The sequence below is a fragment of the Gorilla gorilla genome, chromosome 18, assembly GCF_029281585.2.
Source record: "Gorilla gorilla gorilla isolate KB3781 chromosome 18, NHGRI_mGorGor1-v2.1_pri, whole genome shotgun sequence".
Lineage (NCBI taxonomy): Eukaryota > Metazoa > Chordata > Mammalia > Primates > Hominidae > Gorilla > Gorilla gorilla.
The window spans coordinates 4291998-4315867 of NC_073242.2; the positions used below are offsets into that span (position 1 = coordinate 4291998).

Genomic DNA, 23870 nt, shown 5'->3' on the forward strand with positions numbered 1-23870 from the left:
GGCTGTCTCTGGTCACTCCTGGCCTGAGCTCAGCCTCTGCCCGTCCCTTAATCGGCTGTTTGTCAAGGCCCCTGTGGTGCCGTGAAGCAGTGGCCGGTCGGCCTGCCAGGGCGCCAGGAGCCTGCGCTGCCCGCCGTGGCCGGCGCGTCCACGCGGTGGCGCGCCGCACAGCCTGTCCGCTCTGGCCCGCCCGGCTCGCTGGTGCGGCTGTGCGGGCGGGGCCGGAAGTGTGGGGCCCCGCGGGGCCGAGAACCGGAAGTGCGGGGCGGGCGCGGGGGCAGAGCGAAAGGCTTGAGGACCAGGTCGGGGCCGGGTTCCTGGTCGGGGAGCGGCTCCGGGCGGCAGCCATGAGGCGGGACGTGCGCATCCTGTTACTGGGCGAGGGTAGGCGCCGGCCCGGGGGTCTCGGAGCTGCGGCGGCCGTGACGCGGGGTGAGGGTCTCGGGGGTCGGGGGGCGCCGTGACCTTGGCCCTCGCGCTGACCGCCTCGCCCCGCGCAGCCCAGGTGGGGAAGACGTCGCTGATCCTGTCCCTGGTGGGCGAGGAGTTCCCCGAGGAGGTAAGGGGCACGCCCGCCGCGGGGGTGGGAGCGGGCCCAGCCGGGGGTCCCTGGTGAGCGCGCGGGTCCCTTGCAGGTCCCTCCCCGCGCGGAGGAGATCACGATCCCCGCGGACGTCACCCCGGAGAAGGTGCCCACCCACATCGTGGACTACTCAGGTAGCGACCGTAGCCTCCCGGGGGCCCGGCCCGCAGCGGTCCGGCGGGCCTGCTGGGTCCGCAGTGGAGTCTCTTTGTCCCCCTAGAAGCCGAGCAGACGGACGAGGAGCTGCGGGAGGAGATCCACAAGGTACCCGTGGTGCGCGGGACGAGGGAGGGGCTGGGCGCGGGCTCGGCCTAATCCGCTTCGCAGGCTGGGGGATTGGACCGAGGTGCTCAGGGTGTCCTTGTCCCTGATAATTCTGTGACCTCCGCACTGAGGGTTGTTGGGGCCCCTACAGCGCACCCCGCTGGGAGCCGGCACCGCTCAGGCCAGTGGTGCTCCAAGGATAACAGGACCCTTCCCCGCGGGCTCTCCCTCCCTCCTGCCGGGGTGGCAGCAGCGTTTACTCTTCCTGTGGGCTCTGTGTGCGCCACGTCCCCGTGCTGTGTGCTCCAGCCCACCGTCCCGGCCTCCGGGCACCCGGAGCTCCCAGTACCAGAGCACGTGTGCCGGCGACATCTCCAGGCAAGGGCACAGGACACAGCCACCCAGGGCAGCCCCTGCTGTTGGCACCCCTCACTGCGGTCCTGTCACTCTGTCTGTAGCGAGGGGGGAGGCAGGGGCCAAGGCGGCTGTCTTGCAGGGTGTTGGGTTGCAGGTGTGGCCGTGTCTGTCCTGAGCCCTCTGCTCTAAGACTCTTGCCGACGACAGTTATGCTTCTGGGGCCTGGTGTCCCTGCACTGGCAGTGGGCGGGGAAGAGGCTTCTCTGAGGGTTCAGCAGCAGCTCCCAGTGTGACACTGGGGAGTGCCTGCTCTGCCAACACCAGGCTGGAGGCAGGTTTTAGGGAAGGCTGGGCTTTCCCGGCCTCAGAGCTGCACCCCATGCTACCCGTGAGCCTCTGGGGCCTCCTGGAGCCTCGAGATGGCGTGGAACGGCCAGGGTCGTCGGTGGTGAGCCAGCAGCCCTGTCACCCACATCTCATCACTGTTCCCTCAGGCAAACGTGGTGTGTGTGGTGTATGACGTCTCTGAGGAGGCCACCATTGAGAAGGTGAGCCCTCAGTGCAGATCCCAACAGCAGAGACACAGTGGCCGGTGGTGGCCCAGGTGGACCCTCACCCAACCCGTGGCCAGTGCCATCGCTCACAGCATTTTGGGGAGCCTGACGTGGAGTTGCCTGACGTGGAGTCACCCGGCCCTCTCCTGTGATCCCACTTCCCCTGAGAGGGTCTGGGACGTCCCGCACTCTGAGCCATTTAGGCTGGCAGCCCTCTTTCTTCCCCAGTTTCCAAACCCCCGGGGGGGACCCGCAGAGGGCCTGCATTGGGGGCGGCCCTAGGCTTGGGCCCCAGTGACTTGGGGGTGTTTGGGAGCCATTGGGGTCAGACAGATGAGGCTGCACCTGCTGCCTGCCTTCTCCCACCAGCTTTGTTCCTGTGGCCGGGACTTGGGCCCTCAGTGGGCCTTGACCTCCCCCTTCTGCTCTCCCCCAGCCAGGCTCGTGCTCCAGCTGGGAGCCATGTGCCCGCGGGCAGCCTCACCTCACAGCCAGGCTTTGCTTTTCAGATTCGAACTAAGTGGATCCCACTGGTGAATGGGGGGACCACGCGGGGGCCCAGGTAATGAGGGGGATGTGGAAGGGGCTGGGACCCCCGGCTCCCCTGCCCCTGGTGACCATGGGCCTTCAACCCAGGGTGCCCATCATCCTAGTGGGCAACAAGTCAGACCTGCGGTCGGGGAGCTCCATGGAGGCCGTGCTCCCCATCATGAGCCAGTTTCCCGAGATCGAGACCTGCGTGGAGGTGAGTAGGTCCCAGGCAGGGCCTCCTCCTTCATTCCTTGTGTCCTCAGTCGGTGCCCTCCTCGGGGCACTTCCCTGAGGCTGTTCCCACTTTCCCAGTGTTCGGCCAAGAACCTGAGGAACATCTCAGAGCTGTTCTACTATGCCCAGAAGGCCGTCCTGCACCCCACAGCCCCCCTCTATGACCCTGAGGCCAAGCAGGTGAGCATCCACTGGGGCCCCGCACACTGGTTCCCCAGGGGCCCAGGGGGTGCTAGGTGGGGCGGTGTGGCGGGTCGGCGTGGGTCACCTGAGGGTGCTGAGCCAACATCCCCACAGTTGAGGCCCGCGTGTGCCCAGGCGCTGACGCGCATCTTCAGGCTCTCAGATCAGGACCTGGACCAGGCGCTCAGTGACGAAGAGCTCAACGCTTTCCAGGTGTGCCCCCGCCCCACCCTCGGTGCCCAGCCCCCTTGAACCTCCGCTGCCGTTAGTGACTGGAACGGGCCGTCTCCGGGTGGCTGGCTGACTCCCAACAACGTTCTCTCGGAAGCAGAAATCCTGCTTTGGGCACCCCCTGGCCCCGCAGGCCCTAGAGGACGTGAAGACCGTGGTGTGCAGGAACGTGGCGGGCGGCGTGTGGGAGGACCGGCTGACCCTGGATGGTGAGGCCGGGTGCCCGCCTGTGCCTGGGGAGTGGGGGGAGGGGGCTGTGCCTGGTGCTCCCCCTGCTCTGTCTCGGTGCAGGTTTCCTCTTCCTGAACACGCTCTTCATCCAGCGCGGCCGGCACGAGACCACGTGGACCATCCTGCGGCGCTTCGGCTATAGCGACGCCCTGGAGCTGACTGCCGACTATCTCTCCCCTCCGTGAGTGACGCTGGGGCTTGAGGCCTGCCCTCCCCGAGGGTCAGGAGCTGACTGCCGACTATCTCTCCCCTCCGTGAGTGACGCCAGGGCTTGAGGCCTGCCCTCCCTGAGGGTCAGCGAAGGTCTCGCTCAGCAGGCCGTCTGGGGTCGTGCCCTTGCCTGGCTGTGCCCTGAACCCCTCAGCATTCACAGAGCTCTGAGTCGGGGGGGCTGGCCCCTTGCCAACCCCGCGCGCGTGGCTTGTTCACCCTGTTGGGGTCGGCAGCTTGGGGTGTGGCCTGTGGGCCTCAGCCAGGCCTCCCACGTGCTGGAGCCAGGTGGGCACCCTCCTCCCCTATCGCAGCTGCAAGGTTGGGGGCGTACAGGAGCTTCTGGGTCTTGTAGGGAGGGTCCAGCTGCACAGACGGGGCTGGCAGGGTGACAGATGGGCTGAGCGTGGTGGTGCAGTCTCCTGGGAGCTAGACGGGCTGTGGCCTCCCTGCAGGATCCACGTGCCCCCCGGCTGCAGCACTGAGCTCAACCACCTTGGCTACCAGTTTGTGCAGAGAGTGTTTGAGAAGCACGACCAGGTGAGAGCATGGCGACTCCCCTGCCCCTGCCCCCGCCCCCTCCCCGGCACACACATCACTGCATCCCTCCTTCTGCAGGACCGTGACGGCGCCCTCTCGCCCGTGGAGCTGCAAAGCCTTTTCAGCGTGTTCCCAGCAGCCCCCTGGGGCCCTGAGCTCCCACGCACAGTCCGCACAGAGGCCGGCCGGTTGCCCCTGCACGGATACCTCTGCCAGTGGACGTAAGTGCGGCCCACACCATGCCCGCCTGCCGCACCACCCTCCCCACCATAACACTGTGCCTGCCTCCCGCCCACCCCCAGCCTGGTGACCTACCTGGACGTCCGGAGCTGCCTTGGGCACCTAGGCTACCTGGGCTACCCCACCCTCTGTGAGCAGGACTCCCAGGCCCATGCCATCACAGGTAGGCACCCACCCTCCCTGGGCCTGGGCCCAGCATCCTGGCAGCTGCCCTAACCCGTGTCTATCCTCACAGTCACCCGTGAGAAGAGGCTGGACCAGGAGAAGGGACAGACGCAGCGGAGCGTCCTCCTGTGCAAGGTGGTGGGGGCCCGTGGAGTGGGCAAGTCTGCCTTCCTGCAGGCCTTCCTCGGCCGCGGCCTGGGGGTAAGCACCCTAGACTCCCCCACCATCCCAGGGACTCCAGGGGCAGGGCAGGGCAATCTGGGGGGGCACTGCAGCCAGCGAGTGTCAGGACTTCACCTCCCTCAGCACCAGGACACGAGGGAGCAGCCTCCCGGCTACGCCATCGACACAGTGCAGGTCAACGGGCAGGAGAAGTACTTGATCGTGAGTGCTGGGGCGGCGCGGCCTGTGCCCGAGGGCGGACCCGGGGACACCCAGGCCTGCCTAGCAGATCTGGCCCAGCATGGCCCTAGGGGGACCGAGCCCCAGGGACCCTTCCTAAGGCCACTGTCTGTCCCAGCTCTGTGAGGTTGGCACAGATGGTCTGCTGGCCACATCGCTGGACGCCGCCTGTGACGTTGCTTGCTTGATGTTTGATGGCAGTGACCCAAAGTCCTTTGCACATTGTGCCAGCGTCTACAAGGTGGGGCCCTGCAGGGGCCACGTGGCCATGGGGCAGGGTCTATCCCTCCAGCTGTGCCTCGGCCACCCCAGGACTGTACCTCATACCACTCTCTGCCCACAGTGCCATTACATGGACGGGCAGACCCCCTGCCTCTTTGTCTCCTCCAAGGCCGACCTGCCCCAAGGTGTCGCGGTGTCTGGCCCATCGCCGGCCGAGTTTTGCCACAAGCACCGGCTACCTGCTCCCGTGCCGTTCTCCTGTGCTGGCCCAGCCGAGCCCAGCACCACCATCTTCACCCAGCTCGCCACCATGGCCGCCTTCCCGTGGGTACCCAGTAGCGCAGCCCTGGGGACTAGCAGTGTCTGTCATCCGAGCAGTGGGCAGCGGTGGCGTCAGGCCTGGAACTGGGGCCAGAGTGGCGGGGTGGAGCTTTGTATGGCAGAGGGAGGCAGTGCCCAGGCATGTCCCTCCAGGGCCTGGCCTCCACCGGCTGTGCCTCTGGTCTGGGATCCCCGCCTGTGGGGCCCTGTGAGTCCAGGACATGGGAGGGTGCCCAGCAGCAAGCTGGGGGCACGTGCCTGAGGTATCTGCAGATGATTCTTCTCTCTTGCAGACATTTGGTCCACGCAGAGCTGCATCCCTCTTCCTTCTGGCTCCGGGGGCTGCTGGGGGTTGTCGGGGCCGCCGTGGCCGCAGTCCTCAGCTTCTCACTCTACAGGGTCCTGGTGAAGAGCCAGTGAGGCCCCTGGTACCCAAGCCCCCTCCCCTGACCTGGGTGTGGCTCGCTGCTGGGGCTCTGCAGGGGCAGCACAGCTGGGGTGCAGGCCAGGCTGCCACTCCGGGAACGCCTCTGCGCCGGGACTTTTTGTTTCTGAAGGCAGTCGATCTGCAGCGGGGCCTCATGCTGCCATGCACTGCCCTGGCTCCTGCCGGACCCCCAGGGTGGGCCGTGGCAGGTGGCTGAGCAGGAGCTCCCAAGTGCCGGCCACCGCTGTCAGGGATTGCCCACCTCTGGGCATCGTGTGTGGGGCCGGGGAGCACAGGTGTGGGAGCTGGTGACCCCAGACCCAGAATTCTCAGGGCTCTACCCCCCTTTCCTGGTCCTGGGTGGCCAGTGGGTATGAGGAGGGCTGGAAGGCAGAGCTTTGGGCCAAAAGCAGGCATTGGGGGGTCCCCCCTCAAGTTTGGAGCCATTTCCGTGGTTGTAGCAGAGGACCGGAGATTGGGTTCCTGATTAAACTTCACTGTGTCTTTTCTATCTCGGATTGCAGTCTCTGAAGACAACTTGCTTTGATTCAACCTAGAATGTGTTCTTTGTCTTTATGTGGGCTGGAAACGCCACCCTTCCTTTCATTCCTGGGTCACTGTCCTAAGGTCTCAGGCGTGTGCATATGGCCTCTGGAAGGTCCACTCTGGGCTGCTATGGCCTGGGAGCCCAGTGTCCTTGGAGGTCCTGCGGTCTGGGAGTGGGAGCCCACTACGGGAGGACGGTGCGCACCCGGCATGGACTGGGGGGCGCCGGTGCCTGAGATGTTTCCCCGGTGACTGACCCCTTCTCAGGGTCCAGTGTGCCCTGGCACTGCCCACTCACTCCCCAGAGCGTCCTGCCAGCCTGGCTGAGCTGCGCCGAGAACCTGGGCTTGTGTGACCAGATGTGGTCACTGCCTGCCATAGAGCGGGGTGACCCTGGGGCCCTGACCTGAGGGAAGCAGGATGGGCTAGAGGGAGGGACGGGCTGGGAGTTGAGCCCAGATGCCTGCTTCTCAGGACCCAGGGCATGGCCTTCCCAAGGTCACCTGGACAAGTATCAGAAGGCCTGGTCCCCCCGTCCCGTGTCTGCCTTTAGGGAGTGGCAGGTGGGGCCCCTTCCCAAGTCCTGGCCCACACGGGCCCTGCCTTGGAGCTTGTGGCATTGGCCCCTGAGGTCCCTCCGGACTGATGGTATTTGAGCCCGCTGTACCCCATGGCCTGCCTTCTGGGACCACTGCAACCCTAGGAGAAGCCCTCTGAGTGACCCTTGCAGGGGCTGCCATAGTCACACGTGTCTTATCTGTCACCTCCATTGTGGAGGGGTTGGCCCGCCTTCCCAGGAGCAGGTCCCCTCATCCCAACTGCAGCCCTGCCCCCTGGGGGTTCTGCTCTGTGTTGGAATGCCCCTTGTGCCCAGCCCTGGCGCCGCCTTAGGGCGGGAGGTTTTGCTGTCCTGCATGGAGTTGCAAGAGCGGTCAGGGGCCTCCAGCCCAGGGCGTGGACGAGTGGGCTGGGCTTGGTCGTCAGAGCCAAGGCGGCTGCAGCAGCGTCTTTCTCCTCCTAAGAGGCGGTTGTAGTGGCCATGCGGGACGAGGGACTTCCTTGCTGCTGCGCTAGGTTGGGGGGCGGGGGGAAGGGGGTGTGTCTGCTGCAAGCAGGGAGCTCCAGCCGGTGGCAACAGGAACCGCAGGGAGTACTGGGTCAGCCTGGAGGAGGAGCAAGCAGTGGTCAGGGAAGGCTTCCTGGAGGAGGTGGCATCCTCACAGGCCTGAGCCCAGGAAAGCTGTGAGAGGGCGAATGGTCTTGCATGGGGGGTTTTAGGTGCCCCCCACCCCCGTGACTCCATTTACCAGCGGCTGCCGTGGAGGTAGTCCAGTGTGCTGGAGCTGCGCCAGAGCGGGGGTGGGGGCCGGCGCTGAGACGCGGTGCTAACTGGAGGCGGTTCCTGTCCGGGGTGTGCGTCCGCGTGCAGGGTGCGCGCGTGTCTTGGCCGCGCGTGGCGGCGTGTGCGGCAGGGGCGGGCAGGCGGGCGACTCGGTGACGCGGCCCAAGCGCGGCGCCGAGCGGAGCGGGCGGAGCGGGCCGGCTGGGGCGGAGCGGAGTCGTCCGCAGAGCAGCCCCTCCCGGCCGCGGCCGCCGACCCCGGACCCCGGCCCCCGGCCAGGCTCTATGGACAGGAGCTCGCTGCTGCAGCTCATCCAGGAGCAGGTGCGTCGGGGGGTGGTCTGGGGAGCTGGCACCGCCCCCAATGCGGCCCTCCTGCCGCTGAGCTGAGCTTGTGCGGGACCGAGCTCCCCGAAAGCCCCGCTCGGTACCTACCTCATCCCTCCACGACCTTGGTCGGTGTGTCTGGGACCCCAGGAGAGGACTGACTGGACCAGGGCTCCTGGCTGGAGAAGGGAGAGTCGGGGGAGGGAGGGAGGGAGGGAGGGCGGGCAGCTGGCTGGTCTTGGACCTTGGCCCTCGCCTTCCAGGATGGGTAGGGTGGAAGACCGGGGAACAACTGAGGAGCTGCAGGACTGGGACCCAGGCACCAGTGCCCTGCCAGCTCCTGGGATCAAGCAGGGTCCCAGGAAACAGACAGGCACGGGGCCCCTGTCCCAAAAGTGCTGGGAGCCTGAGCCTGATGCTCCCAGCCAGCCTGGCCCAGCCCTTTGGTCCAGGGGTCGGGCCCGCACTCAGGCCTTGGCCGGCGGCTCCTCACTGCAGCAGCTGGACCCCGAGAACACAGGCTTCATCGGTGCGGACACCTTCGCTGGCCTGGTGCACAGCCATGAGCTGCCCCTGGACCCGGCCAAGCTGGACATGCTGGTGGCCCTGGCTCAGAGCAACGAGCAGGGCCAGGTCTGCTACCAGGAGCTGGTGGACCTGGTCAGTGCCACGGTGGGCAGGCGGCAGGGGCACGGTGTCCTGGCCAGAGGAGGCGGGCAGGCAGCTCCTCACTGCGGGGGTGGGGGCGGGGGGGCTTGTGGATGCGGGGAGCTGGGTGAGCCTCACAGGCAGGGGTGCCGTGGGGAGGTCCGTGGCCCACACTCAGGCCCCTGCCCCCAGATCAGCAGCAAGCGCTCCAGCAGTTTCAAGCGGGCCATTGCTAATGGACAGCGGGCACTGCCCCGGGACGGGCTGCTGGATGAACCAGGCCTAGGTGTCTACAAGCGGTTTGTGCGTTACGTGGCCTACGAGATCCTGCCTTGTGAGGTGGACCGCCGCTGGTACTTCTACCGTCACCGCAGCTGCCCACCCCCCGTGTTCATGGCCTCGGTCACTCTTGCCCAGGTGGGCCCCCAGGCGGCTGCCCCGGGAGCCTCCCGCGCTCCTGGCCATGACCAGCCTAACACTCGTGTCCCCAGATCATCGTGTTCCTGTGTTACGGGGCCCGCCTCAACAAGTGGGTGCTGCAGACCTACCACCCCGAGTACATGAAGAGCCCCCTTGTGTACCACCCCGGGCACCGTGCCCGCGCCTGGCGCTTCCTCACCTACATGTTCATGCACGTTGGGTGAGTAGCACTGCTGCCCGGTGAGCCCCGCCCCCCCCGCCCCACCCCAATCTGCCATTACATCAGAAAGGCTTAGCCCCAAGGCAGGTGCAGCAACTTGAGGCGACGGCTGGGGGGTGGGGCCGGATGGCTGACCCCATTGCTTCCATGTGGCCAGGCTGGAGCAGCTGGGGTTCAATGCCCTCCTGCAGCTGATGATCGGGGTGCCCCTGGAGATGGTGCACGGCCTGCTCCGCATCAGCCTGCTCTACCTGGCAGGCGTGCTGGCAGGTGAGGCAGGCGCGCACCCCCGCCCCCTGCCCTGGCCGGCTGCACCCTCACCCGCCGCTTGCTCACACAGGCTCCCTAACCGTCTCCATCACCGACATGCGGGCCCCGGTGGTGGGAGGCTCCGGCGGGGTCTACGCCCTGTGCTCGGCACACCTGGCCAACGTTGTCATGGTAACGGGCCTGCCCGGTGGGGGGCGTGGGGAGGGGCCCCAGGTGAGCCTCACCACTTCTCGTCTGCACACACCCATAGAACTGGGCTGGGATGAGATGTCCCTACAAGTTGCTGAGGATGGTGCTGGCCTTGGTGTGCAGTGAGTAGGGGCTGGGGGGAGGGCCGGGGGGCCTCTCAGCCTGCAGCCAGGGCACCTCCCACCTGCCGCGTCCCTCTGCAGTGAGCTCCGAGGTGGGCCGGGCCGTGTGGCTGCGCTTCTCCCCGCCGCTGCCCGCCTCGGGCCCACAGCCCAGCTTCATGGCGCACCTGGCAGGCGCGGTGGTGGGGGTGAGCATGGGCCTGACCATCCTGCGGAGCTACGAGGAGCGCCTGCGGGACCAGTGCGGCTGGTGGGTGGTGCTGCTGGCCTACGGCACCTTCCTGCTCTTCGCCGTCTTCTGGAACGTCTTCGCCTACGACCTGCTGGGCGCCCACATCCCCCCACCGCCCTGACCGGCTACCTGAGGCTGCACAGGCCAGGGCTCGGGCATGTGGTGGCCGCCCACCAGGGGGCCTTCACGTCTGCCCTTTGTGAACGGACGTCTCAGGGCTGCTGTGCCCCTTGGGTTTGGGTGGCCTCAAAGGAGACCCTGTCCCAGCCACCCACCCCCTACTCCCAGGACTTGCGGTCTGAGCCTTTTTGGATAATTAATAAATATTTTACACAGCACCAGGGGGCTGTCCCGGGCTCTGGAGACTCGTCAGGGCCCCCACACCTGCTGCACAGACCGTGACGGCCCTCCCCACCACTAGGGCCTGGACTTCCCTCCTTGTGCATCTCTGCACCTGGGGTCAGGCGTGGGAGTTGTTCCTGGGCCACAGGTGCTGTGTCTGGGAGTTGGGGGCACGCGGGATGGCTGGGGGCCGGGCGTGTGGTCAGGCCAGGTGTGTGGTCAGGCTGGGTGTGTGATCAGGCGTGAGTCTGGGAAGTGTTTATTGAGCTCCCGTAGTGGCCAGCCTCCTCTTCAGCCTCCCTGCCGTCCAGTGAGACCCGGAGGCCTGAGGTTCTGTGGCAGGTGAGCAGGCCTGGGCCATGGTCAAGTTCACTCGGCCTGGGTTCCATGCTTCTTGGCTGGCCTAGCATCCTCATGGGTGGCCAGGCTGGGGCCAAGGTTGGGCAGCAGGTCTGGGCACAGCCTCTGCCCCACAGCCCAGGTCCACAGTGCTGTCTCCACTAGGTAGGGAGTCCACTGTCCTGAGGCACTGGCTAGGGAGGGGCACACAGACTCAGGCCCAGGGGCACGGGCCACCCCAACCTGCCCACACACAGTTCATTCCTCTTGGCTCAGAGCTGTGGCGCGCTCTTGAACCTGGCCCAGGTACAGCAGGTAGTTCCTGAGGGTGTACTGTGGGGCCGGCCAGCCGGGCACTGTAGCCACTGCCTCATCTGACATGAAGGCCTCCATCTCTGGAGCTCCAGCTGCCAGGACTGCTGTGAACAGCGAGGAGAAGCAGCCAGACACCCCATCAGGACAAGCTCTGGGAGACCCTGCTCCCAGCAGCCCAGGGCCCTATGATTCCTGCTCCTAGTGACACGCAAGGGCCCAGACTGCCCGCTTCACAGACAAAAACGCCTATGTACCCAAGTCGTGCCCACCCAACTCAACCGAGGCTGTGGTGGGCCCACACCGCAGAGGGCACACAGCTCGGTGACTGCAGCCCCCACATCTGGCAGGAGGCAGGTGATGGCGGTCGAACAGTGCACAACCAGCTCAGGGGGATTGGTGGCCACCAGCTGCTGCAGACGTGGCCGGAAGCGCCCCTCTGTGGGAGGCCAGGTCAGGGTGCCTGGGGTGCTGGACCCACCAGGGAGGCCCCGCCCCCACTGGAGACACCCGCCCCGCCGATGTCACGCCCCAATGAAGACCCACGCTACGGAGGCCCTGCCCTCGGGGAGGGCCGCCCTTCACAGTCAGCTGCCAGGCCAGCAGCCGCTCCAGCTCCCTGTCACATGCTTCTCTGCCCTGCCCCTGATGGCCGCTGGCAACTCTTCCCGATACCTGAGGAAGGGCGGTGAGGGGAGGTCTGGCCACGGGGGACGCTCGCCCCACCGATCTCTTTATCCCCTTCCACTCTACCACAGTCCGGGGCTTCCAGCCGCCCTCGGGGACTCGCGCTCGCCCGTAGCACCTCTCGTGGCGCTCCAGAATGGCAGCCCCGCGACTGGGGTCCTCACACCCCACAGCGCGTGGGAAGCCGCTGCGTTCACGCGCAGGGGCGGGGGGCGGCGGCTGGGGGCGGGGCCTCTGCTGATGGGGCCGGGTGCTGGGGGCGGGGCCTCTGTGGACTGGGCGGTTGCTGGGGGCGGGGCCTCTGCGGATGGGGCCGGCTGCCGGGGGCGGGGCCTCTGGATGGGGCCGGCTGCTGGGGGCGGGGCCTCCGGATGGGGCCGGCTGCCGGGGGGAGGGGTCTCTGCGCGTTGGGACAGGGGCGGAACCCCAGGTGGTCGGGACAGGCTGTTGCGGGAGCGCGCCCTCAGCGAAGCAAGTAAGGCATCTCACTGGGAAAGTCGAATGTGTGTTACAGGCGGCCGCCGCCGAGGCCGGTTCCGAAGAGACCTCAGCAGGGCAGGCCAGGGCCTACGCGAACGCCGACCCTGAAGAGCGCGGGGACAGGGAACTGGAGCGTTCCTCCCAGCCCGCGACGTCGCGGGCCCAGTGTCCCCGTCCAGGCTGGTTGGGCGCACGCGCGGCCCCACTCGCCCCCACGCGTGCGTCCCCGCTGATCCCGCCCCCGGCCGGAAGTTCCGGCGGCGGAGCTGGGCCGGGCCCGAGCGGATCGCGGGCTCGGGCTGCGGGGCTCCGGCTGCGGGCGCTGGGCCGCGAGGCGCGGAGCTTGGGATCGCAGCCCAGGCCGTGCCGCGCGGCGCCATGAAGGGCAAGGAGGAGAAGGAGGGCGGCGCACGGCTGGGCGCTGGCGGCGGAAGCCCCGAAAAGAGCCCGAGCGCGCAGGAGCTCAAGGAGCAGGGCAATCGTCTGTTCGTGGGCCGAAAGTACCCGGAGGCGGCGGCCTGCTACGGCCGCGCGATCGTGAGTGCGCCCGCGCGGGGAGGGCGGCGGCGGCGGCACCGGGGAGGGTCTGGCTCCTCTTCGGGGCGTGTCCTGGGCTTCCAAAGCCCAGCCGTGGTTCTCGAGCCCAGCGCCGGGTGCCGGAGAACGAGGGTGCGATGCTGGATGGAGGCCGGCCGGGCGGGGGGAGGGCAGGGGCCCTCGCCCCTTGAGGACCCCAGGTCCAAAGCCCGGACTCTCCAAAGATTTGGGAAACTTTACAAAACCAAGTGGAGTCAAGCGGATAGGCTCAGCCAGTACTCCACCGTGCACAGATCCTTGGACCCAGGGGCTTCGACAACTGAGAAACCTAGTTTCTTGATTCTAGCCAGGGCGCAGAAGCTGGGACGGGCCGTGGGTCAGAGGGGGCACGCTGAGCCTACGCCCTCATGCGGCTGGCCCGGCCTTGGTCCCTAGACCCGGAACCCGCTGGTGGCCGTGTATTACACCAACCGGGCCTTGTGCTACCTGAAGATGCAGCAGCACGAGCAGGCCCTGGCCGACTGCCGGCGCGCCCTGGAGCTGGACGGGCAGTCTGTGAAGGCGCACTTCTTCCTGGGGCAGTGCCAGCTGGAGATGGAGAGCTATGATGAGGCCATCGCCAATCTGCAGCGAGGTTGGCTGACAAGCTGCCCGGTTGTGGGGCCTCTGGGGCCAGGCAGGTGGACTGGCCAGAGAGTGATCTGAAGTCCCCGTTCCCCAGCTTACAGCCTGGCCAAGGAGCAGCGGCTGAACTTCGGGGACGACATCCCCAGCGCTCTTCGAATCGCGAAGAAGAAGCGCTGGAACAGCATCGAGGAGCGGCGCATCCACCAGGAGAGCGAGCTGCACTCCTACCTCTCCAGGCTCATTGCCGCGGAGCGTGAGAGGTGGGACCCTCACCCCAGGCCGCCCTGTCTTGGGATAATTCTGAATCACCCACTCCCAACACGAGCGTTTATCGAAGGCTTTACTGGCAAGCAGGAAACGTGGGAAAGAAGTGTGGATGTTAGCCCTGAGATTGGGGTGTGGTCAGACATCTGGCCAGGTCCATCTCTGACTGGCTCCTGGTAAACCCCCAGGGAACTGGAAGAGTGCCAGCGAAACCACGAGGGTGATGAGGACGACAGCCACGTCCGGGCCCAGCAGGCCTGCATTGAGGCCAAGCACGTGAGGGTGCCCCCCACCCACATGTGGGTCTGTGTGTGTGCGCGTGGTGTGGGAGCATCCCCGCCTTGTGTTGGGTCTGTGCCCCATGGAGGAGGGAGGCGGGGTGTCCCCCCCAAGCGCAGCACTCAACTCAACTCTTCACAGGACAAGTACATGGCGGACATGGACGAGCTCTTTTCTCAGGTGGACGAGAAGAGGAAGGTGAGTGTCTGTCGCTTGCTGCTGATGGCTGGCAGGTGCTGAAGCAGTGCCCCTTTCCAGCCTCTGACCGTGTGCCCCTGTGCCACAGAAGCGAGACATCCCCGACTACCTGTGTGGCAAGATCAGCTTTGAGCTAATGCGGGAGCCGTGCATCACGCCCAGTGGCATCACCTACGACCGCAAGGACATTGAGGAGCACCTGCAGGTGAGGCTGCGGCTGGGGGGAGCAGGGCCAGTGGCATGGTCCTGGGCCCCATGACTGCCCTCTGCCCTTCTTGTCACTGCAGCGTGTGGGTCATTTTGACCCCGTGACCCGGAGCCCTCTGACCCAGGAACAGCTCATCCCCAACCTGGCTATGAAGGAGGTTATTGACGCATTCATCTCTGAGAATGGCTGGGTGGAGGACTACTGAGGTTCCCTGCCCTGCCTGGCGTCCTGGTCCAGGGGAGCCCTGGGCAGAAGCCCCCGGCCCCTATACATAGTTTATGCTCCTGGCCACCCCGACCCCTTCCCCCAAGTTCTGCTGTTGGACTCTGGACTGTTTCCCCCTCTCAGCATCGCTCTTGCTGGGCCGTGATCGTCCCCCTTCGTGGGCTGGAAAAGCAGGTGAGGGTGGGCTGGGCTGAGGCCACTGCCGCCACTATCTGTGTAATAAAATCCGTGAGCACGAGGTGGGACGTGCTGGTGTGTGACAGGCAGTCCTGCCAGCTGTTTTGGCTAGCCGAGGAAGGTGGAGATGAAGACGCTGGTGTCAAGGTTGAGCGTAGCATGCCACCAGCGGTCGGGGAAGTACAGCACCTGGTGGAGGAAGGGGGTGCAGCAGAGATTAGCTGCGGGCCTCTGGCCTGGCCTGGCCCTCTCCTGCCAGCCACTGACCTCACCAGCCCGGATGGTACACTCCAGGGGCCGTGCAGACGGTGGCAGGGCTGGGTACGTGTCCCGGAGCCAGGCCAGCGTGGTCTTGTTGGGGTGGAACTCTGGCGTCTTCTCAGGTGGGTAAAGGAACCAGCGCTGGGGGCATGAGCAGCAGTGTCACCCTTGCCCGTTTTGGTCAGCGAGCCCCAAGCCTCAACCCCCACCCCGTTGCTGACCTTACGACCGTAGATCACTTCTGAGTACCCGGGCCCATGCCAGTGGAAGGGCACCCCTGAGCCAGCTCCTGTGGGGTTATGAGCATCTGGTGACCAACCCATTTTGTACTCACCGACAGAAGCCTCAGTCCTTCCCAGTCCCAAGAAGCACCCACCTGCGATTCCAAAGCTGTAAGCTGGAGCGGTTCCCAGCAGGCCAAATGGGGGTGGGGAGTAGTGCCGAAAGAGAGAGGCCCACTCGGTGAAGTTGTTGTCCCCGAAGAAGTACAGGGTGTCTACCAACAGAGACGGTGGGGACAGGAATCCTGGCACCTGGAGACTCGAAGCGTCCCCACCCCCTACCGCCGCCTAGGGCTGACTCACCATTGCCCAGGGAGGTGGGGTCCTGGGGGTGCAGCAGCTGCTCCACATACTCCTGGAAGGGCAAGTCCACTGCAGGAAAGAGACGGGTCAGGACCGTCGTCTGGTCCAGCCGCCCCGGTGTTGGCAAATGGGCGGGCCGCAGGGGTGGGGCCGCTTACCTTTGTGGTAGGAGTAGGTGTTGGCGGTGCTCAGCCGGACCACTCTGTCTCCAAACGAAGCCAGCAACCTTTCGCGGGAGCACAGGGCCCGGAACCTCTGCGGGGGCGGGGAGGGGACTTAGTGGCCGGGCCCAGCACGGGCGAGAGTGGCCGGGGACGGACGGGCACGCGCTCACCGAGTTGTCCGTGAGTCCCTGCAGGATGACGGGCCTGACGAAGGCGTACCTGGAAAGAAGGGCAGAGTCGCGGCCAGGCCGGACCGCCACCCTCGCCGCCCCAGCCCCACACGCGCGCGCGAGGTCAGGGGAAGGCGGCCTTGGGCGGTCGGGGCAGACGGGCCAGTGAACAGGACGAGACCTCCGCGATCGGGGCGCACGTACTGCTGCACGAACTCCGCGTAGGTGAGGTCGGCCCGACGCTCCACCGTGCAGCGCTCCTCCTCCGCCACGGCCCCCGGCCCGCCCGGGCGCCTGCGGGCACAGCTGGGTCAGCCCGCGCCCCGCCCGCCGCACGTGACCCCACCGCCCGGCCCCTCCCGGGCCGCTCACCACCCGCCGTCGCCCTCCGCCCCGGAGCCGGGTAGAGCCACAGCCGCCAGCGCCCAGAGCGCGAGCAACCGCGACGCCGGCGCCATGAGCCTGCCGCCCTCAGGCAGCCGCGCTGCACGCCGGGAACCTTGGGCCCGTCCGCCAGCCATTGGCCGGCAGCTTCGTCGTCGTGGCAACGGCCGGGAACCGGGACGGACCCCGGAAGTGACCTCCTTTGGCCCGCCCCGGAAGAGGCCTCTACGGGAGGCACTGGGAAGGCCGCCCCGAGAGCGACTATTGGCGCCGCCGGTTACCATGGCGACAACCCCGCCGAAAGCCCCCGCCCGCCAGCTGCACCGCGGGCCTACGGCGAGCCCGCCGCGCTATGGCGTGACACGCAGTGCCGACAGCGGCTCTACTTCCTTTATTGAGGTGTCAAGTTCCAGCCTCCGCCCGTCTCGGGCACAAGACCAGGCGGGGTTCTGCACGCGGCCGCCCGGGCAGTCAGGTCCCCGGGCCCCAGGCAAGCCCAGCAGATGCCCCGTCAGGAGTACTCGCAGAGGTGGCCGCAGCCTGCGGGACAGTGGGAGCTGCCTTCCAGCCACTTCATGATGTGCTGCAGGTGGCCGCCGTGGCTGCAGCCCTGGCACCACACGAAGAGACCCTTGACTACGTGGTGGCAGACGGCACACATGCTGGCGCAGCGATGGCACCTGGGGGCGGGCAGGAGGGAGGGTGCCTCAGCGGGGGCTGCTGCGCTGCCTGTAGGCCCCTGCCCCACCTCCCGACCCCACTGCCCCACCTGTCGCAGACCCAGCCCCGGCTGCTCATGGGCCGCTTGCAGTGGCTGCAGTTGACGTGCAGGGTGGTGGAGGCCTGGTTGAGGCAGCTGACGGCGCGGCTGGTGCTCAGCTTGACCACCTCGTTGGACACGTTCCAGAGGCGGAAGCGCTGCAGCAGGTCGATGTAGGAAGTGTACCAGTGCTCCTGGGGGAGGGAGCGCCCGGCAGTCAGGATCTGGGTGCCAGGGGCGGCGCTGCAGAGGGGGAGGCCCCGCCCACCACACACCTGGGTCTGCTCGTCGATGTCCTTGCGCACCCGTTCACCCAGGACGATGAGCACAGACACAGCCATCTGCACGTCGCCCTGCTCAGCGTAGAAGTGCAGCATGTCGCGCACCAGCACGCCGAAGAAGTCGGGCGGCAGGCGGCTGTCGTAGAGCGCGTGTGAGACAGACAGGAGCGAGAAGGAGGAGTCCACGGGGGCCAGGGAGGCCACATCCGCCTCGCTGCCGCTCACGTGCGGGGAGTCCGCCTTGTCCTGCAGGTGCTCGGGCCCGGGAGGCGTGTCCACGATCTCGTGGCGCAGCGGAAACGCCTCCTGGGGCAGCACGCACTCAGGGTCCTCGGCTGGAAGGCAGGGACCAGCGGAGGCTCTGAGTCTGTCCTCCATCCGCCTCTGAACCCCACCCTGCCCGGACCCCCACTCACGGTGCGCGTGTTCCGGATCCAGCAGGTACAGCTCGTCCTCCTCACCTTCCACGTCACCCAGCAGGTAGTCGGCAGGTACGTCGCTGCCCTCGGTTTCCTCGTTATCTGCCCGACAATGGGGCGGGCATTCAGGGTCGTCTGGGACACCCCCACCCCTCTCCCATCAGCACCCCTACCCACCCCAGCCTACCCTCATTGGTGATGAGTGTGGCTGAGGAGTCGAGCAGAACTGTGTCGCTCCGTGCATCTCCTTTGCTGCGGTCCAGCCGCGTCTCACTGCCCAACCCTGGGGCCATATCCTTCAGGTTGAAACTGGGGGCAGGAAGGGCCCATGGGTGGGTGGGCTCGAGCAGCCCCAGCCCCTGGGGAGAGCTGCCCCCGGCATCTACCTGTTCATGAGCGGGAGGCCACAGGAGCCACCCTTGCCCACACTGTGGTTGAGGTTTGCAGTGGGCACTAGGCCAGGGCTGCAGTAGATGATCCGCAGCATGGTCCACGTTTGCGCCACCTAGGGGCGGGCACTGGTCACTTGTGGGCGTCCTGGATACCCAGCACCCCATGCAGGTCCCTCTCTGCCTGGACAGTCACAAGCCCTCAGCATTCAGCTGCCCTCAGTACCCAGTGTCCAGGCCCACCCCAGGTAGGAAAGCTGAGGCTCATGGGAAAGACAAAAACCCCAGTCCCCCCGCTACAGCAGCACACAGGAAAACAGAATTGGGCAGTGGGGACTTGCGGGGCAGCTAGAGATGGGCATGGGAGCGGCAGCTCACGGCTCCACCGCTGCTGGTGCCTGGAGAGCTCCAGAAGCAAGGGGGGAAGAACAGAGAGCTTGAGCCACATGACTCCCGAGACCCCCGCCCCACAGAGGACAGTCCCGGGTCTGGCCCACCCTGGAGCCCTGGCCCTGTGTGATCCTGACACCCTCAGCTACCAAGGCAAGGCCTGTTGGTGCGACTGGCTGGAGTCCATTGCAGAGCTTGAGGTGGGGTTAGCGCAGCTGACGGAGGAACCAGCCCCTGCCCTGAGGTCGTGGCCCGGGGCCCCCCAGGCTCAGCACCTACCTACCTGGTTGCGGCCAAGCTCTCGAGCCACCTTTGCGTTGTGGTCACAGAGCTCGGCCAGTGGCCGGCCAGCCAGCGCGTAACGCTCAGCTGTGTCCACAAACCAGCGCATGCCGCCGCCACCTGGCTCCGTCTCAAAGACACTGAGGGCGCTGGAGGCGAGGCCTGCGAAGGGCTCGGCAGGGTCCAGCTTGCGCTTAAAGAAGATGGGGTGGCGCCGGTCGCCAGCATAGGGCTTGCGCCCCGACTCGGCAGCCACGAGGCTCTCCTTGGCGGCGAAGGCCAGGTCCCCGAAGAGGCCATAGCAGAGGCCCTCGGGGTTGGCGCGCTCGACGGGCTGGCTGGCGTCGCGGAACAGGTGCTGGCACAGCGAGCTGTCCTTGGAGCCAGACAGCAGGAAGGAGGGGTCGTGGGGGTGGCGCCAGGCGATTCCCGTGGTGACGTCTCGGTGTTCCTCAAACATGGCAGCTGGCACGAAGGGCCGGCGCACGTCCCAAACATAGATGTTGTGGTCCACCATCATGGAGCACGTGGCCAGGTGGTGGCGGCACTCTGGCCGCCACTTCACACGGGCCACCGAGGCGATGGTCTGCACACAGTGCATCTCCTTGGCACGGTGAGTGGTCACGTCCCAGACCTTCACCATCTTGTCGCGCCCTCCTGTGGCCAACCAGCCCCTGTGGGAAGAAGGGCCACCCAAACCCTCAGTGGCCTTTCCTGCAGAGAGGGGACCCCCCAGCTCTGCTGCTCCGGACTGTCTCACGGGTCTGAGGCAGTGAGAGCTTACTGTCAACCTACTGCCCCTGCATCCCCATGCCACACCTGTCCTCGGGGTGCCAGTCGCAGCAGAAGACGGGTCCGTTGTGGGCTGTGAACATCCTCTCGCACCGGTCGGGACGCCGGATGTCCCAGAGCTGCACATTGCCGTTCTCGAAGGTGGAGGCGAAGGTGAAGTAGTCCCGGATACTGAACTGCACGTCCCGCACGCTCTCCGACTGGCCTGCAGGCAGGAGGTCGATGCAGGGGAAGTGACGGGGCTGGCCCATGAGGTGCACCCTCAGAACAGCTGTGGCATGGTGTCACACACCTGCCTGTGGCCCAGAACAGAGGCCCAGAGGGTAGAGTGGACATCCCCAAGATCTGCCCTAGGAAGCAGCCACGCAGAGTCGCCACGAGAGCCTGGGCCCGGGAGCAGGACGCCACGTGATTGTTAACACGTACTCCCGGGAGCCATTTGCCGTCGATTCTGCATCCTGCGTCGGTCCGTGAGCAAAGCTGTGGTGCAGCCTCAGGATGTGGCAGCTGACCACTGGGAGAACAGGAACCCACCCAGCCATCGCCCACTCCCACGGCCCTGGGGGAGGTCCAAGGAGGTGCTGAGGAGGGTGCCCCGGCCTTGGCCCAGTCCCTTCACCTGGAGCTGGAACTGCCTGGTCAGCCCCAAAGGACTGGATGACTCAGGGCCCAGGTCCACCCTAGGGGACCACCACACCAAGAGACTTCAAGGGCGGTACCCAACCTTCCTCCAGGGCCCTGCAGGGGAGGCAGCTCAGGATCTGTCTTTTTAGACGGAGTCTCCCTCTGTCACCCAGGCTGGAGTGCAAGTGGCGCGATCTGGACTCACTGCAACCTCCACCTCCCGGGTTCAAGCAATTCTCCTGCCCCAACCTCCCAAGTAGCTAGGATTACAGGCACGTGCCACTGCGCCCAGCTAATTTTTTGTTTTGTATTTTTAGTAGAGATGGGATTTCCCTGTGTTAGCCAGGATGGTCTCAATCTCCTGACCTCGTGATCGGCCTGCCTCGGCCTCCCAAAGTGCTGGGATTACAGGCATGAGCCACCGCGCCCGGCCAGGATCTGTCTTAAGTGGCCTGAAAATTCTCTGAGGCCCCTGAGGGCTCCACCTTGTGCTTCATACCTAGTCTCCTCCAGGTGAACAAGGGAGAGCTGGCTCAGGGCAGCCATCGGGGAGCTGGGCCTGTTAGGAAAAGGGCCCCAGGGCACTGGACAGCAAACCCACCTCCTCTGCCTCCCTGGGCCAGGAAACCTGGAAGTCCTGGCAGACCTTCTGCTATGAGGCAGCCTCTGCAGCTCCGACATGAGGGAAGGGAGTCAGTGGCTCTCTGCTCACCACCCAGGCTGGCTGGGAGACCGCTGGGGCTCTGCTCTCCCTCACCCCACACCTAGCCTCAATTTCTGCTGGTCTCATCTCTTGCCTCTTCCCACTTCACTGCCTTGGCTCACATGCTGTCCAGCCCAACTTGCCCCATCCCTCCCCTGCCGATTCCCTTTCCCCCTGAGGAAGCCCTCTGGGAGTGATCCTGAGGGCCTCTGATGCACAGAGCCCTTTTCCGCCTGCATGGACAGGCTGGGCACCGGCAGAGATGCCCACCTGCCCTGACCTGCCTCTGTGGCCTCACCCGAGAAGGTGCTGACAGAGTCCTTTCTGCGGAGGTCAAAGCACTTCATGAAGCCATCCTGGGAGCCACTGAGCAGCACGTGGGCTTCGGTGGGGTGGAAGCAGACTTTGTTTACCGTGCGCTTGTGTTCTGTGAACAGCTGGTCCTGCTTGTTGCGGGACGGCCGGCCCAGGTTCCACGTGACCACCACGCCATTGGTGGCTGCTGTGGCCAGCAGGTTCTCATCCATCTGGTGCCAGACCACGTCAGCACAGCTCAGGTTAAGCGAAGGCTTGCGCCCCACACGCAGGTTCAGCTTTTCCACGAACTGTTCCTCCTCGATGGCATAGATCTTGAAGATGCTACGGCCTGCCACGACCACCTGGGCTGCGTCGCGGCACACACTGATGGCATTGGCGGGAGCATCCAGGTGGCAGTGCATGGTGCGGCCTGTCAGCACGCTGCCACCCAGGGCTGTGGTCACACGGGACATCTTCTCCATGGCTGCACAGGTGATGAGGTCAGGGGTCAGGAGGTCAGTGAGGTGGGCTGGCCTGGTCAGCCTGGGTGGGTCATCAGTTCAGACCTTCCACCCAGGTTGGAGCCCCAGAACTGCTTGGTCCCGGGCTGGTCAGTCTTAGTGAGCCAGTCCAGGGCTGTCCATCAGCCAATCAGCCTGACATGCAAGCTGAAATTCACTGGAGTCTGTCAGTCCAGCCCATCACCCTGGCTGAGCGGTGAGGGGACTTCCTAGCTTCCCTTAGGCCTGTCAGTTTCATGTCTGACTTCCACGGAAGACTCTAGCTGGACATTCCCGGCCCAGGCCCCCTCTCGGTCCCCCCATCAGCCAGATCGGGGCAGTCACTAAACGCTCGGTCAGTCAATCCCAGCAGGGGAGCGAGGAGACTCCCGCCGTCCACACTGTCAGCCCTGAGGGCGGCGGGGCTCTAGGGAGGAACAAAAGAGGGGAGGGAACAGAGGGCTAGAGGGGCCCGGGGACTCAGGCGATAGACGCGGGAAGGGCCCAGAGGGACCTCAAGGACCGAGCTACTTAAGGAGCTCGAGGTGTCTGGCGGGACCGGAGGCAGGAGAGAAGCCGGCGACCCCGGAGTACAGGGTTCCTGGGAGCGGCGCAGAGGTTCCCCGGCGCAGTGGCGCGGGGGAGCGGACGCTGCGGGACGAGAACCAGAGGGCCCGGGGCAGCCCTTCTTCCCCGCGCGAACCCCAGTCTTTTACTAAAAGCGCACGGTTGTCCGGAACCGCCGCGCCGGAAGCCGCTGTCTTTCCCGTCCCTCGGCGGAAGTGGTCCTTGTCTTACCCATCCCTCTCAGGAAGTGGGCACAGACTCTCGCCCGACACCACGAAAGTTCCGGGTCAGGGAGCTGCGTTGGCAGAGGCCAGGAGGGGCCCAGGATTGGGGTCTGCGGGCCGCCCTGGGCGTTGCCATTGCGCTTCGGTGCTGTGCTTGTGTGGTTGGTTTATTTATTTATTTATTTAAACGGAGTCTCGCTCTGTCGCCCAGGCTGGAGTACAGTGGCGCGACCTTGGCTCACTGCAACCTCCACCTCCCAGGTTCAAGCGATTTTCCCGCCTCAGCCTCCCAAGTAGCTGGCACTACAGGCGCCCGCCACCACGCCCGGCTAATTTGGCTAATTTTGTATTTTTAGTAGACACGGGGTTTCACCATGTTGGCCAGGCTGGTCTTAAAACTACTGAACTCAAGCGATCCTCTGGCGTCAGCCTCCCGAAGTGCTGGGATTGCAGGTGTGAGCCACCGCGCCTGGCCTGTTTTTTAAGTCTCAATTTCAGTATTTTAATGCCATCACCTATTTTAATCCCCAGGTCCATCGTGACGTCTGGTCATCCCTAGACAAGTTCCGAGTGCCCCCAGTCTTCCCCTCCTTCCTCACTCCTCGACCTCGGGAGCAGCCTCCCAACGGCTTTCCTGGGTCCGTCTTTCCCCTTTGATCTGAAACCCGCACAGAAGTCAGGCACCAGGTCTTCTGCCTGAGGCCTCTGGCAGCTCCCACTACGCTGTGAATGAACCCCAACTCCTCGCCTCCGCCTTCCCCTGCCCACCCCCATTCCCAGCCCACCAAGCCCTTTCCTGCCTCAGGGACATTGTACGTGCATGCGATGCCTCCTCCACAGAGAGGACCTCCCTGACGACTGCCCTAATGGGCTTCTCCATCACTGTGGCCTCCACGGCACTTGTCACCACCCATTCGTTTGTTTACTGGTTGTTGTCGGTCACATACGAGTGTGAATTCCACCAAGGCAGGAATCACATTCTGGCTCAATCCCCACCGAATGCCCAGTGCCTGACACACCTGTTCAACCAGTTGCTCTCGTTCTTTTTTTTTAAACTTTTTGAGACGGAGTTTCGCTCTTGTTGCCTAGGCTGGAGTGCAATGGTGCAATCTTGGCTCACCGCAACCTCTGCCTCCCGGGTTCAAGCGATTCTCCTGACTCAGCTTCCCGAGTAGCTGGGATTACAGGCATGGGCCACCATACTGGGCTAATTTTGTATTTTTAGTAGAGATGGAGTTTTCCCATGTTGGTCAGGCTGGTCTCGAACTCCCAACCTCAGGTGATCCACTTGCCTTGGCCTCCCAAAGTGCTAGGATTACAGGTGTGAGCCACGGCACCCGGTCTCTTTTTAAAATTTTTTGAGACGGAGTTTTGCTCTTTCGCCCAGGTTGGAG

The 23870-nt window shown here is 65.5% G+C and overlaps 5 protein-coding genes across 27 annotated transcripts; 3 read left to right on the top strand and 2 right to left on the bottom strand.

Annotated features, from left to right (window-relative positions):
• The first annotated feature begins 234 nt into the window (after positions 1 to 234).
• On the top strand, positions 235 to 6206 carry RHOT2 (ras homolog family member T2). 15 transcript variants are annotated; one of them, XM_063699854.1, is made up of 20 exons: positions 241 to 384; positions 506 to 559; positions 636 to 717; positions 804 to 847; positions 999 to 1225; positions 1699 to 1752; positions 2268 to 2320; positions 2395 to 2503; positions 2602 to 2703; positions 2821 to 2919; positions 3035 to 3146; positions 3229 to 3349; positions 3834 to 3918; positions 3997 to 4139; positions 4221 to 4321; positions 4394 to 4524; positions 4630 to 4707; positions 4844 to 4966; positions 5069 to 5271; positions 5562 to 6206. In XM_063699854.1, the coding sequence occupies exons 1-20, from the start codon at positions 348 to 350 to the stop codon at positions 5686 to 5688; spliced, it is 2085 nt and encodes a 694-aa protein (XP_063555924.1). In that variant the 5' UTR covers positions 241 to 347; the 3' UTR covers positions 5689 to 6206. The 15 variants fall into 15 exon arrangements, with proteins under 15 accessions (XP_055220752.1, XP_063555924.1, XP_063555925.1 ...); XM_063699855.1 differs by having other exon boundaries at positions 3038 to 3146; XM_063699856.1 differs by having other exon boundaries at positions 2842 to 2919.
• Positions 6207 to 6367: 161 nt separating this feature from the next.
• On the top strand, positions 6368 to 10348 carry RHBDL1 (rhomboid like 1). 3 transcript variants are annotated; one of them, XM_055364802.2, is made up of 8 exons: positions 6368 to 7906; positions 8408 to 8569; positions 8750 to 8974; positions 9049 to 9197; positions 9355 to 9467; positions 9538 to 9638; positions 9718 to 9778; positions 9860 to 10348. In XM_055364802.2, the coding sequence occupies exons 1-8, from the start codon at positions 7868 to 7870 to the stop codon at positions 10129 to 10131; spliced, it is 1122 nt and encodes a 373-aa protein (XP_055220777.1). In that variant the 5' UTR covers positions 6368 to 7867; the 3' UTR covers positions 10132 to 10348. The 3 variants fall into 3 exon arrangements, with proteins under 3 accessions (XP_055220777.1, XP_055220778.1, XP_055220776.1); XM_055364803.2 differs by having other exon boundaries at positions 8411 to 8569; XM_055364801.2 differs by lacking the exon at positions 6368 to 7906 and having other exon boundaries at positions 8136 to 8569.
• Positions 10349 to 11631: 1283 nt separating this feature from the next.
• On the top strand, positions 11632 to 14746 carry STUB1 (STIP1 homology and U-box containing protein 1). Of its 4 annotated transcripts, XM_063699862.1 has the most exons (8): positions 11632 to 11701; positions 12205 to 12707; positions 13143 to 13341; positions 13429 to 13594; positions 13787 to 13874; positions 14019 to 14075; positions 14164 to 14280; positions 14363 to 14746. In XM_063699862.1, exons 2-8 carry the CDS (start codon positions 12549 to 12551, stop codon positions 14486 to 14488), a joined length of 912 nt encoding a protein of 303 aa, XP_063555932.1. In that variant the 5' UTR covers positions 11632 to 11701; positions 12205 to 12548; the 3' UTR covers positions 14489 to 14746. The 4 variants fall into 4 exon arrangements, with proteins under 4 accessions (XP_063555932.1, XP_055220802.1, XP_055220801.1 ...); XM_055364827.2 differs by lacking the exon at positions 11632 to 11701 and having other exon boundaries at positions 12047 to 12707; XM_055364825.2 differs by lacking the exon at positions 11632 to 11701 and having other exon boundaries at positions 12099 to 12707; positions 13787 to 14075.
• JMJD8 (jumonji domain containing 8) lies at positions 13661 to 16598 on the bottom strand. Of its 4 annotated transcripts, none has more exons than XM_055364819.2 (9): positions 16237 to 16598; positions 16069 to 16158; positions 15865 to 15913; positions 15689 to 15785; positions 15531 to 15599; positions 15323 to 15442; positions 15168 to 15235; positions 14953 to 15087; positions 13661 to 14874 (listed from the first exon to the last, which is right to left on the bottom strand). In XM_055364819.2, exons 1-9 carry the CDS (start codon positions 16530 to 16532, stop codon positions 14794 to 14796), a joined length of 1005 nt encoding a protein of 334 aa, XP_055220794.2. In that variant the 5' UTR covers positions 16533 to 16598; the 3' UTR covers positions 13661 to 14793. The 4 variants fall into 4 exon arrangements, with proteins under 4 accessions (XP_055220794.2, XP_055220797.2, XP_055220799.2 ...); XM_055364822.2 differs by having other exon boundaries at positions 14958 to 15087; positions 16237 to 16596; XM_055364824.2 differs by lacking the exon at positions 16069 to 16158 and having other exon boundaries at positions 14958 to 15087.
• Positions 16599 to 16624: 26 nt separating this feature from the next.
• Positions 16625 to 22480, bottom strand: WDR24 (WD repeat domain 24). Its single transcript, XM_055364769.2, has 9 exons — positions 21187 to 22480; positions 19589 to 19766; positions 18771 to 19443; positions 18095 to 18213; positions 17896 to 18017; positions 17706 to 17810; positions 17284 to 17624; positions 17018 to 17202; positions 16625 to 16928 (listed from the first exon to the last, which is right to left on the bottom strand). The coding sequence occupies exons 1-9, from the start codon at positions 21665 to 21667 to the stop codon at positions 16760 to 16762; spliced, it is 2373 nt and encodes a 790-aa protein (XP_055220744.2). The 5' UTR covers positions 21668 to 22480; the 3' UTR covers positions 16625 to 16759.
• Positions 22481 to 23870: the final 1390 nt, after the last annotated feature.

Bases quoted from the DNA above. Each gene is read 5' to 3' on its own strand.
- RHOT2 (XM_063699854.1), top strand. From the start codon at position 348: ATGAGGCGGGACGTGCGCATCCTGTTACTGGGCGAGG. The intron at 1,226-1,698 runs GCAAGGGCACAG...CTGTTCCCTCAG, and splicing joins TGTGCCGGCGACATCTCCAG to GCAAACGTGGTGTGTGTGGT. The intron at 4,708-4,843 runs GTGAGTGCTGGG...TGTCTGTCCCAG, and splicing joins GGCAGGAGAAGTACTTGATC to CTCTGTGAGGTTGGCACAGA.
- RHBDL1 (XM_055364801.2), top strand. From the start codon at position 8,174: ATGGGTAGGGTGGAAGACCGGGGAACAACTGAGGAGCTGCAGGACTGG. The intron at 9,468-9,537 runs GTGAGGCAGGCG...TTGCTCACACAG, and splicing joins CCTGGCAGGCGTGCTGGCAG to GCTCCCTAACCGTCTCCATC. The intron at 9,779-9,859 runs GTGAGTAGGGGC...GTCCCTCTGCAG, and splicing joins GGTGCTGGCCTTGGTGTGCA to TGAGCTCCGAGGTGGGCCGG.
- STUB1 (XM_055364825.2), top strand. From the start codon at position 12,549: ATGAAGGGCAAGGAGGAGAAGGAGGGCGGCGCACGGCTGGGCGCTGGC. The intron at 13,342-13,428 runs GTTGGCTGACAA...CCCGTTCCCCAG, and splicing joins CATCGCCAATCTGCAGCGAG to CTTACAGCCTGGCCAAGGAG. The intron at 14,281-14,362 runs GTGAGGCTGCGG...TTGTCACTGCAG, and splicing joins ACATTGAGGAGCACCTGCAG to CGTGTGGGTCATTTTGACCC.
- JMJD8 (XM_055364819.2), bottom strand. From the start codon at position 16,532: ATGGTAACCGGCGGCGCCAATAGTCGCTCTCGGGGCGGCCTTCCCAGT. The intron at 15,914-16,068 runs GTACGTGCGCCC...CCTTCTTTCCAG, and splicing joins TACGCGGAGTTCGTGCAGCA to GTACGCCTTCGTCAGGCCCG. The intron at 14,875-14,952 runs GTCAGTGGCTGG...TTCCTCCACCAG, and splicing joins GTACCATCCGGGCTGGTGAG to GTGCTGTACTTCCCCGACCG.
- WDR24 (XM_055364769.2), bottom strand. From the start codon at position 21,667: ATGGAGAAGATGTCCCGTGTGACCACAGCCCTGGGTGGCAGCGTGCTG. The intron at 19,444-19,588 runs GTGTGGCATGGG...TTCTTCCCACAG, and splicing joins GACTGGCACCCCGAGGACAG to GGGCTGGTTGGCCACAGGAG. The intron at 18,018-18,094 runs GTAGATGCCGGG...TCCTGCCCCCAG, and splicing joins GGCCTCCCGCTCATGAACAG to TTTCAACCTGAAGGATATGG.